This window comes from Cynocephalus volans, chromosome 8 (assembly GCF_027409185.1).
Source record: "Cynocephalus volans isolate mCynVol1 chromosome 8, mCynVol1.pri, whole genome shotgun sequence".
Classification (NCBI taxonomy): domain Eukaryota; kingdom Metazoa; phylum Chordata; class Mammalia; order Dermoptera; family Cynocephalidae; genus Cynocephalus; species Cynocephalus volans.
The window spans coordinates 114,325,254-114,344,711 of NC_084467.1; the positions used below are offsets into that span (position 1 = coordinate 114,325,254).

The following is a 19,458-nucleotide window of genomic DNA, read 5'->3' on the forward strand; positions in this document are numbered from 1 at the left end:
TTATACATATATTTCTATAACATTACATCATATATATAATATATATGCAAAAATTTGAAGACTTTATAGAAAGCAGAACATCTAAAAGGCACTGCACAATGGAGTTAAGATTACTTACATTTTATATACATATACACACTTTAATCTGTGTAAGCAGATAACCTAGTGAAGTCATTTCACATGTGAATGTCTCATTCACAAATCCCTGCATCACAATTTTTTAACTCAAAAAATGCCTCAATACTTCAACACAAATTAACTGGTAACTTTTTTTTTCCTCAAGAAGAAACTAAAAATGGAACAGTTCTTGAAAGATTGAGTCAAAGTTTTCTTTTAAACAAAATAAAAATGTATTTTCTATTACTGTTTACAAAACAAAAAGCACAAACATAATTATGGAATAAATAAAAAACAAGGGACAAACAGCCAACTGACTCTATCTACTTGGTGAGAAGTGATATAATTAAAACTATGTCTCTAATGCTTCTGGAAGTTTCTCGGCCCACAGAGGACTAGGGTGCAATAATTGAGTTTAATGCAGTGCAGCTTGAAAATCAGGGTGAAGGAACTTGGTGAATTGTTTATATTTCACTCCTACCCATTCTTCAGGAAAAAAGGTGAGCTTAGCAAGGCCGGATGCCCTTAAAGAGGCTACTGTTCTTTTCTAGAGCTAAAAAAGCAAACTGTTTACATGAACCAGTTCTTGATTAATGAAATTTCAATAGATTTATATTTGCAAAGTTTTAAACATTTGGCAGAGCAAAATTTGGAAAAAATGGGGCAGAAAAAATAGGTCTGGTTTTTGTGCCCCTTTTTTCCACCAGCTGTTGGACAGTGATGAGATGCTCACAGAAGAGAAAGTCCTGGCTTTGTACTGGGCTGTTGATGGGTGCTGCCAGGAGCGGGCTGGGGGAAGAAAAACTATCTCCCACACCTTTGCCCCAGGAAATATCAATGACCTTCACATTCCCTGGCCCACTTCCTGAGCAAGCCCAAGTTCGGCTCTGTATAAGGACCCTCCCCCAACCCCAACCCCAGTGTGCAGTGCAAATCAACCAAAAATTTACTGGTGGAATGGCAATCAAAGGAAACAGTTAAACACTAAACACTTAACTAAAGTTAAACTAACTTTAATTTCTTAAAGCCAAAAAACATTTTCCACGGAGTTGAACATTTTTAGAGTGTTTTTTTCAAGTGTACAAGCAGTGACTTTTTGTTCAAACAAAAGCAGCATCTAGGAATTAATTCTGGCACTTGGGTTCTAGGGGGTTACAGGTATGCATCATGGATTTTTCTCCCTCTTATTTTAAAGGCCTCATGTTTCTATTCCTGAGTTCATACTGACATCTGCTGGCCCTCCCCTCTAGTGGACAGTGGGTGGTCAGCCAGCCTCCCTGGTTAGATTGGACAATGCCAAGCAGAGATCCTTCCTTCACCTGCTGGGCTTGCTTTCTGATTTAGAGGTAAGTTGAGGTGCAGAGAAAGAAACTGAAAACAAACACAACCACCAAAGGCAGCCTGACCAAAGCCTGAGTTGCTAGGGACCACTCTCCCTCCCAGTCCCTTTCCCGGGAAAAGATAAGTCACTCATGGAATTTGAATCAAAGAAGGAGGAGGACCCTTGCCAAGTAATAACATGATGGACTCAAGTCATCCCAAGCCATTTAACGTCTCACTTACCTGTTCTAACCTTTCCTGAGCACGTACTCCAGTTTAAAATAGAAAAAAACACCCTCCACCATTAAAAGATGACCCTTGAATGTTACTTTGTACAGAGTTCACTTAGGCTAAGGAGACATCAGGAATTTCTCCAATTCCTAGACACCATCCCTGTGCCATCTTTTTCCCTCATCAGATATGGATTTATTTCTTCTCTTCCTGTTGCTCTGCAGCCTGGTGGATCTGAGCCACAATTAGGTATTTACATACACTATGTAGGTACACGTGTACACACACAGAAGGGTGGCTGCTGTTTCCTTCTCTCTGCCCCTAGTCCAGGCCCCTTTGCTTCACATAAGATCAGTACTTTTCAATTCCTTCGAATTTGTTGGAAGGGAATTTCCCATGAAGAAACCATTCCTCACTGTAAACTCTCATGCAGGAGAGTCAATTTATCTTGAGAATTAGGAAAATCTGGGCAGATGGGTATGGCAAGAATGGCACCACTACAACAGGACAGACACCAACTCTTTCATTCACACCAGGCCTTTTGGCATCTGGTTGCTTTCTGGGTCTTTTTCCCACCTCTTCCTTCAGTCTCAACAAACATCCACTTGTACTACCCTAGCTACCTTCTGCATTTCCAGGTATCATCTGCCCTTAACTCCCACAGCCTGCCTTTTTGCTACCCATTCCAATATATCAAGAGGGAATGACTATCAGCTAGGAATTTAACCATGTCTCAACATTCCTGGATTATCTGAAAAGTTGTCCATGCCCTTGTACAGGTTTATGTTGATAGACCCGTATCATCTTAAAGTATGTTCATAATTAAGGCTTGACTTAAGAAAATGATAAGAGAACCAGACATAATAGAAAGACATCTTCAACAAGGTTGTCATGCCTCTCAGTGAATTTGCTTACAGTCACACTTTGGTTTGGCTCCCCAAACCCATAATGGAAAAGGAAAAATGACGATCTTTTTTTTTTGTTTTTGTTTTTAAAGGCATTGGGTTACTTCCTCCTGCCCTCTTCTTTCTTCCCTGAACAAGAGTTTACAACTCCTCATGGCTTCTTAATAGGTGAAGTAGGTGAAAAGTCCAAGAAACTCACAGCAGGGCTTCCTGTCTCAACCATGTAGCTGAGTGGTGGCTGGCTCCTGTGCCTTCCCAGCCCCACTCTAACTGGCAGTACGTTCATGTTTCCTGAAAACATTTTTTAAAAAGGAAAAGAAAGAAATGCCAAACAACAACAACAAAAAAGGAAATAAAAGGAAAAAGGAAAAAGAGCAACGTCTGAACATCCCCCAGCCCCAGTAAGACTGAAATTATCTTATTCCTCCCCTGAAATAATTAAAAAGAAACATTTCAGGCAAAATACCTAGTATTAATGGTCTCTCACTATTCAGCCTCCCAAACACGGCCCTTTCCCTTTTATGTATATTTCTCAGAACAAAATAAACTCACTAATGGCTTTCCATATATAAATATGACAGAAAAGAAAGAAGTCTGGAACCTGAACTATCATGGGACCAAAAAGTATCATGGTCCTTTAGGAGTTTCCTTGTCAGAAAGTGTAAGCCTCAACAGGAAATAGAGGATCCTTCTCCTTTTAGTTTAATACCCTCCCTGTGTCCTACTCACCAGGAAAAAAAGTATGTTCATATCCCACCTAATTTACAACAGAAGATACCCCATCCCATCCCCCGAACATAAAAATACAAGTCTATGCCCCTTGAATGATCAAACCAGTCTAACTACCCCCCTCCCTCCCCCCCAAATCTTGCTACATAAATACATGTATGTATTTGATTATAGTATAAACAGCTCCCAATCCACTTCCAGTTCTAAGCATCAGCAGCTGCTGTTGCCAAGCCCCGGGTTCCTGACCCATTCCAAAGGAATTTGCCATTCTTACTCAGCTCTCGGGCTTTAGGGTCATCATTCCAGCGCCGCTTCAACCGAAGCTTGGGGGGCATCAGGGCATCTTCTTTCTTCTCAGGTGCACTGGGCTCTTTGCCAGGCCTTTCCTCACTATCTTCAGTCACCTCTAGGGGTTCTTCATTAGGGGTGCTAATGGGTACAGAGGGCCAGATGGGTGGTGCAGTGGGGCGGGCAAAGATGGTGCCTTTTGTCTTTTCCTCTTCTATGGTCCTGCTTGGCACAGTGCCCTCTTCTTGAGAGTGCTCCTCCTTTTCTTGTGCAGAATGACTGAGGCTCTCAGGATCCTTTTCAGAGGCAGGCTCCACCTTAATTCTCGGGGGCAAAGGAGCCATGTTGGATGCAGTGATAGGCGCTGACTCCTCGCTGCTCTCGACTCTTTCCCGGTTCTTCCGCCCAACTGGCGGGGGCTGCAGCTTGATAGAAAACTGAGCTGACTCCTCAGGATGCATTTGGCACTGTAGTGGTGGAACCATGAGCCCTGGGTAACGCGGAAAAGTCCGGGGACTAAGATGGTAGTTGAACACAGAACAGGCTTGAGAATGAAGGTAGTGTTTCATTTCCTCAGGGTTGAAGGAGAAGCAACTGTTGCTTGTGAAGGGGCTCAGGCCTGGTGATGGGCTATAGGAGAAGATGGTGGGAGTTAGGGAAAGGGCTGGTGAAATAGGGACATTAAGTACACCTCCACGGCCAGGGATTGGAGAGACAGCAAAGGGACTGTGGGGGTCAGGATACATCCCTGGCCTAGTGAACAGAGGAAGCATTATGTCAGGCTTGCGTTTCTGATGGCCAATCCCTCCTCCACCGACAGCATTCCGGGAGGACATGAGATCCACACCTCGGCGCCAATCAGTGGCGGAGCCATCCTCCAGCTCCGAAAGCTCTGCCTTTCTATCAGTGCCATTAGTTGACTCTTGGCCAGAAGCACTTAGGGAGCTAGCAGAGAATCGCCCTGCCTGCACATCACTAGTTGGAGAATGAGTGTCCAGAGGTGGGAAATGGAATCGGGAAGAGGCTGTTGGCACTGGTGGTGCACTCTGAGGAACAACACCTGTGATGGTGAAAGAAACAAAAGGCTGCATTAGAGGTCTGGTCAATCATTTACCATTACATTTACTTATGCTAACTAAGCACAAAATGTTCAGTAGCAACAGGAATAAGACATTCCAACTGGACTAAATCTCCATCTTCCCATTAACTATTGCTGAGCTTCTTAATTTAGTTGCCATCTTTCTCTAGCCTCTCACTCACTTTATTGTCTTCACGGTACTCCTTACTATCTGAAGTATCATTTACTTGTTCATCTATATTCTAAACCATAAATTCCATGAGGCAGGGACTTCCTATTGTTCACAACGGTATTCCCCGCAGTTCAGGGCTTAACAATTAGTAGGTGCTCAATAAATATTAGTTGAATGAATGAATGGGTACAAGAGCCTTCTCCTCTACAACTCTAAATATCGTGTATATATCACCTGTCTCAATCTTCAGCTTTGCAAATAGTTTTTTCTTATTTTCATAATTTTGGCCATATACATAAAGCAAGAAAACCAAACCAAAAAACAAACAAAACTGGGAATAACATGTATGTAAAGCAATGCGTTAAAAACCCAAAGACCCTGCACCTCACATATATGGACATGAAAAAGACCATATTTTAATGAAGACAGATTAATAAAAAATGCTATATGATTGTTAAGGTAAATTCGTGTGGGATATCTTTTATTATTTGATATGTAATTACTACTTCACAGAGATTCAAATATTTTTCGGTCGCTCCAAATCCATAGTCCTATAACGAATTCAATATAATCATCTCCATCCCCATCCTGCTTTCAAGCATTGAGGAAGCATTGAGAAAGCTGGGAAAAAATCAAGCATTGAGGAAGATGGGAAAAAATACAGGATCTACTATTCCCTTTCTCAAGTTTGCTTGCTAAAATTTGGAGCTCTGAGTGGAAACTAACACTGTGCTAACCAAGTCAACTTCAGAGGCTCACAAATTCTCAATTTCCCACAAAGGTCCTTCTGATAAATAAGGCATGTGAAAGGTATGCCATCTGAGGCCTCAGGGACCCTGCAGGTTCCTGGGAGGTGTCAGGGGTTTGTATCATGATGTCAGGAGGGCTCTCTGACTCTGAGGCAGAGATAAGGGAGAAGGAAAAAAGGGAGAAGAAAACACATGAAAAATCCAAATAAATCAAAGGAGAGGAAACAAAAAAGGTGCATAGGATACAGCGTGGTCAGGAATTACTCTTAATCAGATGCCGCCTTCTACTCTTGGTATAATAGAGTCATCCTCCGCTATGACACTGGAGTTGGCTGGTATGTGCAAGACTGTAGCTTTCTAGGTACATGTGACTGAGTAACATTGTACCAGAACAGCATTTCTTTAACTGATGTTCCACAGAAAACTGTTTTGCAGAACTTTGCCATAAGTATCTCTCCTGCCAGCTTATTAAAGGGGCTAAAATTCTACCCTTTTTGTTTCTTTTAAATCCTGACTTTTTAAGTGCACATCTATTCAAAAGCAAAAAACCACTTCTGTGTGTTCTGAAAGACGGAATAAGTACAATGTGGATGCAGAAGGGAAGGTCCTGTCTCCTAAGCAATTCAGAAATGCGTGTTTAAATTGTTAGTTTTTTTTTTTTTTTTAACATCTGGAGGATATCCATCTTTACACATGCTAATGTAGACTGTAAATCTCCAAGGAGACATAATGCATACAGTTTTCCAAATGTATTTAGGCGGAGCAAATGAAGGTGAGAGTAGGAGCAATGTTGGGAAGGTTGCGTTCCGGCCCCCTTACCTCTGATTAAATGGAGTAGCCCTATTTTTATATGTTAAGTATGTTGAGATATCAAATCTAAGATTTTGTTTGGGAAAACGTTTGCTGATAAAATATGTCTGAAAACCATGCTTTGGAAGAAGACCACCTCCATGGAGCCATCATGAAATTCATGATGGAAAATAGTAGGGTTGGAACATTTTGATCAGAATCTTAGTTCTGGCACCTGCTATCTTGTAGCTTAGTGCAAGTAACAAAGTGTGACGTCTTAGATCCCCTCTGGCAAAATGGAAATAATAAGGTCTTTGCCTAGGTTCAAACCTTGGTCCTATTACTTATTAGTTGTGTGCCACTGATCAACTTACCTCTCTGCCTCAGTTTGCTTACCTGTAAAATAGGTAATAACAGGACCAATCCTAATCTTATGAGGATTAAAAAGTTAATATTTGTAAAGCCCTAAGAATAGTACCAGTGCATAACAAACTGCATGTAGTTGTTAAATAATTTTTAAATTAGATAATCATTGTTCAAAAATCAAAACTTAAATGTATATCATTCAAATATGGACCATATATTACAGAATAATATTAGACCATATATTACATAATAGTATTAGAGCAATGTTAAACTTCCTGGGTGTAGTAATGCTATCGTGGTTATGGAAGAGAATGCCCTTGTTCCTGGGTGATATATGTTGAAGTACACAGAAGTGTCATGATGTCTGCAACTTAATTTCAAAGTTTTAAAAAGTGTATATAAATAGAAAAAGATAAAGTCAATATGGAAACAATGTTAACCTCAGTGAATCTTGACAAAAGATACAGGGTGTTTGCTGTTTATTAGTGTAGACTTGAAGTTTTCCCAAATAAACATAAAAAAATGAGGAGTATGGAGGCTGAGAGGTCTCAATTCCATCCTTGAACTAGTCCGTCCTCCTCCCACCTTCTGATGGGGTAACCGTCTTTACTAGTATCTTCTGTATCTTTCCAATATTTCTTATGCAAATACAAGTAAATATTAAAATATATTAAGGTATTTTATAGGATGCTTTTAATGATAAAAATGAGATACTGTATGTAGAAGTACTTTCACCACTATCCACATGTTGATTACTCTACCCTAAACTGTTAACAGCGAGTAGTATTGTGGGGAAGGGAAAAGAGAATATTTACCTTTTTACTCTACCAACTTCTGTATTATTTGGTTATGTTACAAACAGCCTTTATTTTTAAAAACACACAGACCAAAACAGCGCAACTTATCCACCTACCTTGTAGACACATCTTTGGCCTCCAAGATCTAAATCCACACAGCTGTACTTCTTTCACATTTTTCACACACATTCCACGTTGTATTAAACCTAGTATATCTTATCTCTCTTGCTAAACTTTAAATTCCTTGAAGGAAAGAATTCCCCCACAATCTTTTTTTTTGTCTTTAGGGCTTAACACATTATCTGTTCAACAAATGAATCCCAAGTTAAGAGAGGAATGTATGATCTATTAAATAAGAACTAGATTTCAACAGTTCAATCTTTCAGGAATTGTATCCTGAGAAACTGTTCAACAGATAACTATTTGGCCTACCCTGATCAGTCTCTGACTTTGCTGTCCTCATCCTTAATTTTATCATTTTTAAAATGTGGATGACAGACATACACTTCCCCGGGCTGAAAGGGTTGAATGAGATAATTTACAAAACCTCTAAGCAAAAATACCTCCATTAAGCACATGTTCGATAAATGTCACGCTCCGTTGTCATCATCAAGTCAACTTTTAACAACATTTGGGCTATCAGGGTTTCTATAAACTAATGACTCTAGTTCTTTGGAGTTATCTGTACTTAGGATGTAAGCAACCAAGTAGTATGCCTAAAAGAAATGTACACTGTTTTGCTTTACCTGTGACTTTTTGAGTAGGATCTTGAACTTGCTTAAGGGCCAATGTTGGTTCAATTGCCTACAGGCAGAACGGATGTGCTAGCCACTATTGTTAGAGAGTTTTCAGAGAGTTTAGATTTCCCTGCCCTGGAGAACCACATTACTCCCAAGGTCTGATGGATGCCCCACTCCAGGTTGTCCAAGTAGCTAGACTTCTGGGTTTCCAATCGACAAAAATGGATCAAAGACAGAAGAACAAGACCAGTGAAGCATTTTGGGGGGGTAGGGTGGAGGAGCATAAACACTGATACATTCTTCAAAATTGCTAGTACATTTATCTACACTTCTAGTTCCTTTAGGCACACAGGGAAGGGGCAAGAGTGAGAAATAGAGGAAACAAGATTCCAATGGCTAGAACAGGTCTGATTTCCTAATGCCTCTCCCTCAGGCACAAGGAAAGAAAACAGGTTGTAATTAGAGAGATGCATTCCAATACCACTTTTTTCTTTCTTTCTTTTTTTTTTTTTTTTAAATGCATGCCCCAGGGACAGGAGGGAGTGGTTAGAGAAGGAGAGATGGAACTGTAATGATAGCAGAGTCAAGCTAAAACTGCCCTAACTTGTTGTGTGTAGTAATTACATATCTGCAATAGATCTCAGCATTATATTTTCTCAGCCACACCTCCGCTTTAATTTTTCACGTTTCTTCCAACTTTTCTCTGAGAAGTTGTATTACTGTAGAATCATGATCAGCTTTTTTTTGCCTTAACACACAAGGCCACAAAGAGTACTGACGGAGTGGTCAGAAAATAGTTTAATACAGTCTATTTTCTGGGGCAGGGGTATGACTTGCATCTAAAAAAAACCCCACCACAAAAAAACCACACATGAACAACAACAACAAAACCTTATAAAGACACGGCCTTCTTCATTAGGAGAGAGGCAGACACAAAGCCTCTCTGAGCAGCTGCGATGGAAAGCTGTAAACTGAACAGCCTAGAGGGGAAGCCCTGCTGCACTTTAAAGGAGAGAAGGTCAAGTAACCCCATAGTCTTGTTCTCTGAGGAGTTGCTGGTGCAGATCAAAGACACTGCTTTTCATTGTAAACATGTGAACCTCCATTCTCTGATCAAGGATGCTGTGGTTTTGATGATATTTACTTGATAAGGGAGAGCTTGGTAGTTTCAAAGAAAATCGGAAGTGTTTGTAGAAACAGGTTCCTGTCTATAAAAGAGTCACTGGGCAGGGTGTTAAAACTGAGGCCTGAATTTAAAGACCAACACTAAGCTATGGAACATCATTCTCAAACAGGATAGTGTAATATCTAGGAGATTACAAATAATATACAGAAAAAGAAACCAAACAAATCTATCTTGATACTATGTAGCTTATTACTCCCTTTATGAACAAGAACACTGAGGCAATCCAAGGGATCACATTACTTTAATGTTTCTAAAATCCCTTTAAATATGTCACGTCTTAGACTTGGGTTTTTAAAATTCTTTTTCAACTCAAGATTAATTCCCCATTAAGAGAGTCTGCATCTTACCACTTGACCGAATGTTGATGAATGGGTAGTTGGGCATCACCAGCTTGTTGAAGTTAAATTTATAAGTAAATCTTTTCCCTTTTGTTTTATGAAGGATCCTCTTGTTGTAATAGTATCTGTAAAAACAGGGATGCATGCCAATTTATCTTTTAGCTTTTGATACACTTCTGTAATCACTAAGAGCAACAATTCTTGCTCTAAGTATTACTTACGAACATCACTATCATTCTTTTGTAGCCTGGCCCTCTGGTTAGGGCTGGGAGACCTAAGAACTCACTTTTTTCATTCAATTTGCAACTAAACTCTAGTGTTAGGCTAGAGCTTCACAAAGACGACCTTGCTTTAAGATCCTGAACACTTATCCTAGTCCCAATCACCTTTCTTCTCCATCTCTCTACAACATTAATTCTACATTCCGTTTCCTTCCTGTTCTACTATGAGTTACTAACTGCCTAGTCTCTTTTCTGTCTTGCCCAGCTGGGGGCAGACAAGTCTCTTGGCAGACCTGATGTGGTTAGTCTGGAGGCATAGACAAAGGAATGCAGAACTGTTTTATGGTGGCAGGTCCAACAATGGCATAGCCTAATCTGAAAAATAGCCAGCTTGGCCTGCTTCACCTTCAAAGACTCAAAGGGATGTGAAAAGTTCCAGCAAAGTCACTGGACAGATTTTACATTCAGGGTCACTAAGAATGAAGAAAGGTAGGCGAACTTCAAAGTACCTGGAACCTTTAGCCTTGCATCTGTTCAGTGGCACAGGTTATAAACTGCTTTCTGGCCCCTTGAGGGCTAAAGGGTAATGAAATTTAAAGACTCACAAAGGGAAAAGAGGGCCTGAGAAAATTTACAGTGATCAATTTTTAGACACATCCTATGGACTGACAACTGAGCTCACAGATATAGCTCCTAACAGCTAGGTGAGTACTATTCAGGGAGCCTTCCTCCTGGGTTTGCTTTACCCTTTTCTAGTTTTCTTTTCAGGGAAGCTCAACAAAGAGAAATTCTAATTGAGTCCCAATAGTGAAGTCTAAACTAATCCTTTAGATTATAAACGAGCTCCAACCCATGTTTCACCATACACTCTCGCCCACTACAAAGCAGAATCAGCTGTCTTGTTAGGATCCAGTGCCAGCCACACTGGAATTCCCTCCTACATATAACCAAAGATATGCCTTTTCTCCTCCTGTGCCTGTGCTACTAAGATTCAATACCTTTTCTATTCCTGCTTTAAAGCTACACATTATTCACTGATAGTGTAGTCTCTTATCACTTGATACCCTTCTTATCTAACATTCACCAAACTGCTTAGTCTCCCTCCAATCTGTCAACACCAGTGATTTGGGAATACTTTCCCTTACCTGAGGGCCCGGCTCAGCTTGTCATAATTCATCTGTGGTTTGCATTTCCTGCGGCCCCAGAGGCGGGCCACTTCATCTGGATCCTTGATGACAAACTCTCCGTACTCTCCCTGCTGCCAGGCGATGACATGGCGGAACTCTTCCTTCTGCAGCAACTCCAGGATGAAGTGCCACAGCTGGATCTGCCGGGAGCCTGGGGATGACTCTGTTTTGTAGGCCCAGTCAGGAAACTGATATCCTTTAATGTGAAAAGGGCAAGATGAAGGTAGTACATATGCAGCAGCACCCCCAACTTCACATTCCACTGCTCAGAATCTCTAGAGTGCTTTGCAAACATGCCACAAACACCCCTTCAGTCAGCTGGGGCTAACCACAACAGGGGAGAGGAAAGCACAGAGAAATTACTTATTCTTGTGGCAATCATTAAATCTGACAAAATTGGGCAGCAGCACACTATCCTAATCTCTTACCCTTTCATACATTACTAAATCTCACACCTACTTTATATGAGAGCATGAAAGTTCCAAAGGGAACAAACTAGAAAGATAAATTAACGTTTTAGGAAAACAGAACAGAAAACTCCTTACCCCCAAGGTTGGAATTGTTGTCTCTAATAAGAAAGAGACTCTAATAAGAAAGCTTGGGATAAGGGTGTGGTGATCAGACATGTTGAATATACATTCATAGGAAACAAGCTTACAACTGTCCTAGAAGTATCCACCCAGTCAAGAGGCTGTCAGTCATGGTCTGGTATTTGTGAACTGAGCCCAAGTGGAGAGAACAGGAACCACTGAGGGACATTCCAGGTACATCAGAGATAATTAACTTCTGCTCACCTCCTCCTCCTTCTGGCTTTTCCACGATGCTACAGCCTGCTTTCATTTTCGCACTTCTGCTGAGAGACACAAGCCACACAATTACTTTAAGACGCTACTTATTTTCCTCCCAAGATTTTCTGGCAAAGCCTTTTCCTAAACTTCCTTTTCCCTGTTTTTCCTTCCTTATGCAATTCTCTTTCTTTCAAACATGTCACCTCCAACTGCTAATCCCCAATTCATCAAATGATGGTCCTCAGGTCATCAGCTTCAAAAGCCATAATTATCTCTCACCTGACTTTAAACCACAAAGTGTAAACACTGTCCTTAATATTTGCTTTCTTCCTCCTGACCAACCCATCAAATGTAAAAAAAAAAAAAAAAAAAAAAAAAAAAAGTAAGGGTACAGTGAAACGGATCCAAAAAGGCAGCCAAAACAAGTCAAACAGTTTGTCTTCTATTACTAGACAGGCCCAGATGCCAAGATACACAAGACTGAGTTCACCCAGATGTACCAGTTTAAGGAAGGGTGAAAAAATCCAAGTCCATCTGATTCTAACTCACGAATGAACATCTGATTTTGATTTATTTTACTGAATTATGTGAGATGGGAGAAGGAAAACTCCTCCCAGTTAGAAACTGCCTTCCCCCCCTTGAAAAATACTCTTGGATACAGGAAGCAAACACATCATAGGTACAGTCACTCTATACAAGAAACACACACTGCCAAAGTTTTTCTGAGAAAAAATTTACATTTTCTCCCATTAACAGGAACGCAAAAAAAAAAAAAAAAAAAAGCAGGCATTTCTGAGGACATTCTGGTCAATGAGTGGAAGGAGTCTGGCTAAGATCTGGTCATTCCATCCAAATTTATAGCTCCTCAATAAATTTCCAGTTCTTAGCAGCAAGTAGCTTTGTGTCTGCTAATCCTTTAGCAAAAAGGAGGACAGGATGAAACTGCCAGAGGGAGATGGGGGCAGGAGAGGGCAGATGTCCCCTCACTGTTCTCCAGGGCGGATGATAAGCCCTCAGCACCCACATTAGCAGGAATCTGGAGGGAAGGTAGGTGCCTCAGTGGCCCCAGGGTAGGGTGGAGATAAATTCCGAACCTTGGAAATTTTGTCTAACCTAGGATTCCTTAACAACCTTACAATTTTTTTCTCATCATACACAATAAGGAAACCAGCAAGTTTCAGTCTATAAAACTACCAGGGGCTGAGGACGATATAAATATCCCAAAGGAAAGAAAACAAACAGACACAGATAAACACGAGATACACAATAGCACGGCACCAGGGCTGAGGCAGGAGCTTCCTCTCCCATCTCCGTGACAATGGGGGAGGAAAAACTAATTTCCCCACCGTTCCAGGAAACTGCCCTGGTCTCTAACTCCTAGATTACTCTGCCGGATCGCGGGGGCCTTTAACCCGCCACAAGAATGCCCTTCAACCATTATGACTATAGTGTCCAAACCTTGTTGCAACGATGACCTGACCAAAAAGCCCTCTCGACATCCCTGCTCCCCGATTTTCCTCATAAAGACCCCGCTCCCAGGAGCCCGGAGGCGCCTCTGCATGTTTTTTCACAAGTTTGCAATGAGAACACAATGTCCAAGTAGGGCCATTCGTCTGAACTCTGCAAACCCCAGCCCCCCTGCCCTTGTTCAAATCGGGACCATTCCCCGAAGAGTGAAGCAACACAGTCTGGCACTGCAAATCTCTTGCAGCAGCTCCCGGTCCCGGCTTCCACAGCCCTCAGAGTCTCCTTTTCACTGACGTCCCGGCCGGGCCTCCCTTGCCCGGTGGCGTCGGGCTCGGCGCAGCCACTGCACGAACGCTGCCCTGGGTCCCTGTCGCTCCTCAGACACGGGGCCCCCTTCCTCCCCCGCCCCCCGCGCTGGACTGGTACGCAGCCCGGTGAGCGGCCCCGACCCCAGGATGCCGTCTCCTCCCGGGTCCGGGAGGCCAGCCAGGAGGGGACCGGCGGCACCGGCGAGGCCCGGACTCACCTCTCCCCGGCACGGTCCGTCTTCGGTCCGGTCTCCTCCGCGGCGTCTCCGGCTCCTCCTCATCCACCCCAGCAGGAAGTGACCTCCTCGGCTGCTTTCGTCACTTCCATCCCCAGCAGAGAGGGCGGGGGAGGAGGCGGCGCCCTCCCGCCAGCTCCCAGCCTCGCCTCACCGCACCCAGCCGCGTCTCCCTTTCCTTTCTTTTTTCCGCAGACGCCGACTTCCGCCCGCACTCCGCCCCGGCAGTGCGCGTACGTCACGCTGCGTAGGCACGTTACGCACGCTCGCGGCGGGTGGCCCGGCGTGGCCGCAGGGTCGAGGTCCTCATGACTGGCGGGGTGACGCGGCGCCAGGAGGCGCAGGGCGGCCGTGTAGTTGCGCTTTGGGTCCGTACTGCGGGTCGAGGCGCTGCGCCCGGGTCCCACTTGCCGCGAAAGGGGATCTCACAGACCCCGGAGGAAGGGCCCAGGCGCCGGGATAAAGCCTCCCCTAGGCCTCTTGGAGGAGGCCCCGTTTCTCAAAAAAAGGGCCCTGCGGCCTCCCAGGGAGGAGACAGCCCTCACAATGGGAAGAGAGGGGGCTGCAGAATTCAGACGCAGTTCTCTACCCTGTAAGAAGGGGCCCTTGCGTAGACGTGTAAAAGAAGCCGCGAAGCTTTCTCTGAAGCACCTTGCTTTGGCATTTCCTCCCTGTAAAGACCAGGGAGTACGACCGCTTCTCTGCTTGTCCCCATTCCTCTGCATTTTGTCTTAATTTGTCCCGATCTAAGCAGTTTGTAAGTCTTCTACCTAAATCATTTAAACACATCTCCCCTTTCTTTTTCCTTTACCTTTTGTTTCTGCTCTAGCAATTACAAATACTTTGTCCAAAGCATTTTTTTTCTTCCTTTAAGGCCCAATGATTAAGGATCTCAAGCAGTTCAACTTTATCTCCATCCTCTACTCCCGTAAGTCTGAGTGGTGTCCAGGCCTAGTTTCACTGCAGAGGCAGAAGAAAGGGAGGAGTGGGGATCAATACGAGTTAAATAAATTAGAGTAAAGAATAAATGTTGGGGCGGTGAAGAAGAGAGATGTGATTGGAGGAAAATTGAAGATCAATTTTGATCAAATGGATCAGAATGTTGTTTTGTACCATTTCTCTAATAACATCTTTCCATCCTGTGTGTTAAATAGACCGTGGAAATATCACCATTGGTCACCAAAAGTTGGCTTCCAGTTTTGGATGTGCTGCTAGGTGTTCTCCAGCTGTTAGTAAATTAACTACAGTAGTAGGTTGGTACCCTCTGGCCTAAAGTTTCCTTACCTGTTTAAAAAAGAAATGATAATAGTATGGTGACATAAGATCTTTTCTAGTTAGAAAATCCTAATTTGTAGGTGAAAAAAGTAAGGAGCAACATTTAAGCGCCACGGGATTTCCAGTATCTGCAATTAGTCCATGAGCTCTTTGAATTTAGGAACTGTGTATATATATCTTTTGTATCTTCTGCAGGGCACCTAGAATACTATCTTACATGTAAACAGATGTTTGGCTGAACATTTCTTTAAAATATTGGGTTTAGCTAAATGATGGAGATTGTGTTTAGGTCCTTGTGCCTTCAACTAGCTTTGTGACCTTGGTTAAGTTACTTAACCTCTCTGTGTCAGTTCCTCGTCTGTATGAACATAATGCTATAGTATCTACATAATACCTATAGTATCATGTGGTTGTATTACATGTGTTAATACATGTAGAGTGGTTAGAACAGAGAATGGCACATTGCAAGTATGGCAGATGAATAAAGATTGGCAAAAATAATAATCATAAGAATCATTATCATAAGAATTCTCAAATTCTCTCACCACCCATGCAAATCTTAGTAACTGTGTCAACTCAGAAACTAGGGTGATCGGGAATGAGCAGCTCCTACTAAAATTCTGAAATTGCTAACCTTTGGCTAGAACTCAAATGGTCATGATTAGAGCCAGCACTGTCAACTCCAAGGTGCCTGTGTTCTATAAAGGGATGGGAACCAGAGTATAGGGACTCTTTCTGCATATTTTTACTCACCTCAGACTCTTAGTGGTTCTCTATGGCTGCTTCTCTGACTGAGGGTGACAAAGGATGACTTGAGTAAACACAATTAACAGAGATAAACAGGTCTCTCTACCTGGCTGGAGTCTGAATTGATATATTGAGAAATGTTTCTATGCCCGCACAACTTAGCAGGGTTTTAACATCAAAAGTCTAAACACTGGCCTGGAACTTAACAGGTGAATTTGGGTTTGGTAAAGCAAGCTTGAAATTCCCTAACAATTAATGGGTTCAGATAAATGAGTTGTGCATTGGGAACCTCTCTGTGGTGGTAGAATCTGGGGAGATTCGGATGGCTAGGGACTTCTAGCCCAGAGTACCCAAGGTCCCTATCCACCATCTCTTTCACCACACCACTGCTGCCTTCTCCATCTGCTACAAACAAGCTTTCACAACTTGGAGATTCTTCATGTTCCTGAAATAGGGAGAGCATGAGCTCTCTGAAAGCATGGGGGTGGAAACACTTAAGACACAGCCTAGGAGTGAAGACAGGTTGTAATCTCTCTTGAATTTCTACTTGCTCAAAGCTCTCTTTGTCCACTGACATTGCCCTCCTACCCTCTTTCCACCCAGCTTTGTAAGTGTTCCATATGTCTAGAATAAGTTTCTGTTTTAAATCTCTAAATCTCTCTCTCTCTATTCTCACCACAGCAAAGATACTCTACTACTTCTTAAATTAAAAAAGGAGAAAAGAAAGAACTGCTAAAATTTATTTTTCTTCCAAAAAGCCCTTACTGGATTGGTTGTGTGTGTGTGTATGTTTCTTCCCTGGCTTGTGCTTCTTTATTGCTCCCATTTTCATTTATGTACTTATATTCTCCACACCCCAAACTTACGCAGACATGTATATGATATAAATGCATTCCTCTCTATTCTTGTAGTAGATTACGCTTCTTATTATACCATCTGTATGCCACGTACATATTTGTTCTTTTTAGTTTGTTTGTCTTGGATTGCAGGTCTTCAGAGGTTAGAGACACAGGCAGTAGGTCCCCATGGTGCCCAGTTTCATGCCATCATTTGAAATACCTAATGATAATTTCCTTCTCTTCAATCATATGGGCTGATGTTCTGACAAGACTGACTTCTTTTTCCCTCCCTCAGTCTCCTCTAAGTCTCCCTGAAAAAGGCAGGTAGGCTCTTTCTCTCAGTTTGTTTTCTCTGAACTTGAATTCAGAAGACCTGAATTTCAGTCCCAGTTCTGCCCTTTGCTAACTCTGTTCTCTGACAATCTGCTAACTTCTGATTTCCAGCCTCCTCATCTCGAAAAGGGGATGCTATTGTTGCCCTTGATGAGGACAGAGTGTAATAGTAGCTGTGGAGCACATGTAAACTATGAAACCTTCGCAGAGGTCAAGGATCATGATTACTCTTGCTACCATCCCAGACCTTAACATTGTGCCTGGTTTCAAAAACTCAAAATTTATAGTAGTTAACACGTAATTTCACAAATTTTGAGTGGATTTAATGTTTCAAACTTGGATAGAAATCTAATGAAAAAAGAATTTTGTCCTGAGTATTAGGGTTCTTGGGTTTCTCATCTAGGCACATTTTATGAGGCCTAGCCTGAGGTGATACATTTTAATCACCTTGTGCCTCAGTTTCCCCATCCATAAAATGACCATGATAAGAATTTCCAGGGAGAAAAATATTATGACATTAGAACATACTTGACATTGATGAAGTCAAAGACTGAAAGACATATATGAAATTGATTTATTTTTGCTCTACGTGACTCAGTTTCCCCTTCAGTAAAATGAAAATAAATTATTGTAAGAGAATAAACTTTGACTAAATATTATTTGCATTTTCCCACGTTGGGCTTGAATAGCTCATAGGATCTTGTGTTTTGATTTATTTTTCCCATCAACCCAAGGTTGTTGTGTGGATAGAGGAATTAACATTGGTGATATGATTGGGGATCCCCAGATTAAAGGTTAAATGAGTCCGAAGCAGAAGTAACTGCCCAAAGTTACAGCTCAGCCAGAAGGAGCAGACAGCCTGGCTGTTTATTTATCAGTGACTTGGGGACTCAAGGACTCTCCCTGATTCCACATCCATCACAGTCCACAAATACCCCTTCCTCTCATTTCCCTTTTTTAGGTCTTGGTTCCCTCCTCTCAAATCAGCACAGTGGAGAGGGTAGCGGGAGATCACGAAGGAGCAGAACGGATGAACAGGATTAACATGAGGAAATGACCACTTAAGCTATTTTGGCTTTTTTTTTTTTTTTTTTTTTTTTTCCTGGCAGCCCAGGAGAAGGATTCCCCTAACCAAATGCTTGATTGCCAGAACATATATATTTCTGAAAGCTCACTTCTTCCAGGAAGCCTGCTGAAGTTAATTGGAGCAGAGGTCTAGCTTCTCGTGGTCTTAACCTATCTAGGATGTGTTTTCCAAAACTCGGCATTTGTTCCCCACTCTTATAATACCTGAAACCTTGACTGCTTACCACATAGACCTTTCTTGCTTTCTTTTGTACTTATTCACTGTTCATATCCGGCTCTCACTGTATTCTCTTTATGACTGTCTGTATCATTTGTCACCCTAAGAGGGCAGAGACTGTGTCTATCTACTTCTCATTATATAATGGCCAATAAAAAGAATAATCACTGTAACAGCGACATGGTGATCATAGTCTAACAATGTCAGTAATGATTGTAGTGAACAATGGAGTGAGGACTCAAATCCAGTTAATTAAAAGACTGTCACCTTAAGAGTATTCTAGAAGAGTTTGCTTTAATAATTGCCCATGTATTTATGGATTGTAGAGATGGAAAGAATGTCAGAGGTCATCTCTCCCATACTCTTATCCACTGCTACCAGCTTCTACTTGAATTCTTCTCTCACAATGATGGGTAGTTCACTATTTTCCCAGCATGCTAGTGATTGTTTTTTCATTGTAAAACATATACCTACAAAAGAGTATATGGATCAGTTGAAGAACAATGATAAAACAAAACTCTTAAGTACCTACCACCCAGGCAAATAATAGAAATGACCATACCCCAGAAGTCTTTTTTTTGCCTCTTCCTGATTTCATCCAAGTTTAATGTTTAGATCACTCTAATTGTAGAAAGTTCTTCCTTATATGGAACTGAAATGTGTTCTGTGGACACGTCTATCCATGACTCCTAGTGCTGGGCACTGGGGCTATGTGATGAAATTTAATGTTTCTTCCATGTGACAACCTATCAGCTATTTGAAGACAGGTATTAAGTGAGAGTTGTCAGAAGAAACACCCTTAGTTCCTTTCCTCTTCAAATGTGGCTTCCATGACCAAACACAGTCCTCTGCAGACCTGGTCTGACTAGCAAAGTATACAGTGAAACTGTTCCCTCCTTGATTTGGACACCTTTTTTTTTTCAAAGATGGCCTAGGATAAGATTGACTG

At 42.0% G+C, this 19,458-nt stretch overlaps 1 protein-coding gene and 1 pseudogene across 3 annotated transcripts; both read right to left on the reverse strand.

Moving 5' to 3' along the window:
• Positions 1-63: 63 nt before the first annotated feature.
• On the reverse strand, positions 64-14,094 carry ETV3 (ETS variant transcription factor 3). Of its 3 annotated transcripts, none has more exons than XM_063106436.1 (6): positions 13,995-14,094; positions 12,008-12,063; positions 11,172-11,409; positions 9,815-9,930; positions 3,577-4,650; positions 64-2,864 (listed from the first exon to the last, which is right to left on the reverse strand). In XM_063106436.1, the coding sequence occupies exons 2-6, from the start codon at positions 12,051-12,053 to the stop codon at positions 2,725-2,727; spliced, it is 1,614 nt and encodes a 537-aa protein (XP_062962506.1). In that variant the 5' UTR covers positions 12,054-12,063; positions 13,995-14,094; the 3' UTR covers positions 64-2,724. The 3 variants fall into 3 exon arrangements, with proteins under 3 accessions (XP_062962506.1, XP_062962507.1, XP_062962508.1); XM_063106437.1 differs by having other exon boundaries at positions 12,008-12,066; XM_063106438.1 differs by lacking the exon at positions 64-2,864 and having other exon boundaries at positions 3,453-4,650.
• A 174-nt stretch (positions 14,095-14,268) lies between these two features.
• The window catches only part of LOC134384285 (elongation factor 1-alpha 1-like), a 47,434-nt pseudogene continuing 42,244 nt past the window's right edge, over positions 14,269-19,458 (reverse strand).

Bases quoted from the DNA above. Each gene is read 5' to 3' on its own strand.
- ETV3 (XM_063106436.1), bottom strand. From the start codon at position 12,053: ATGAAAGCAGGCTGTAGCATCGTGGAAAAGCCAGAAGGAGGAGGAG. The intron at 11,410-12,007 runs GTGAGCAGAAGT...TTCACATTAAAG, and splicing joins AAAGCCAGAAGGAGGAGGAG to GATATCAGTTTCCTGACTGG. The intron at 2,865-3,576 runs GTAAGAATGGCA...AAATGTTTTCAG, and splicing joins CCCTAAAGCCCGAGAGCTGA to GAAACATGAACGTACTGCCA.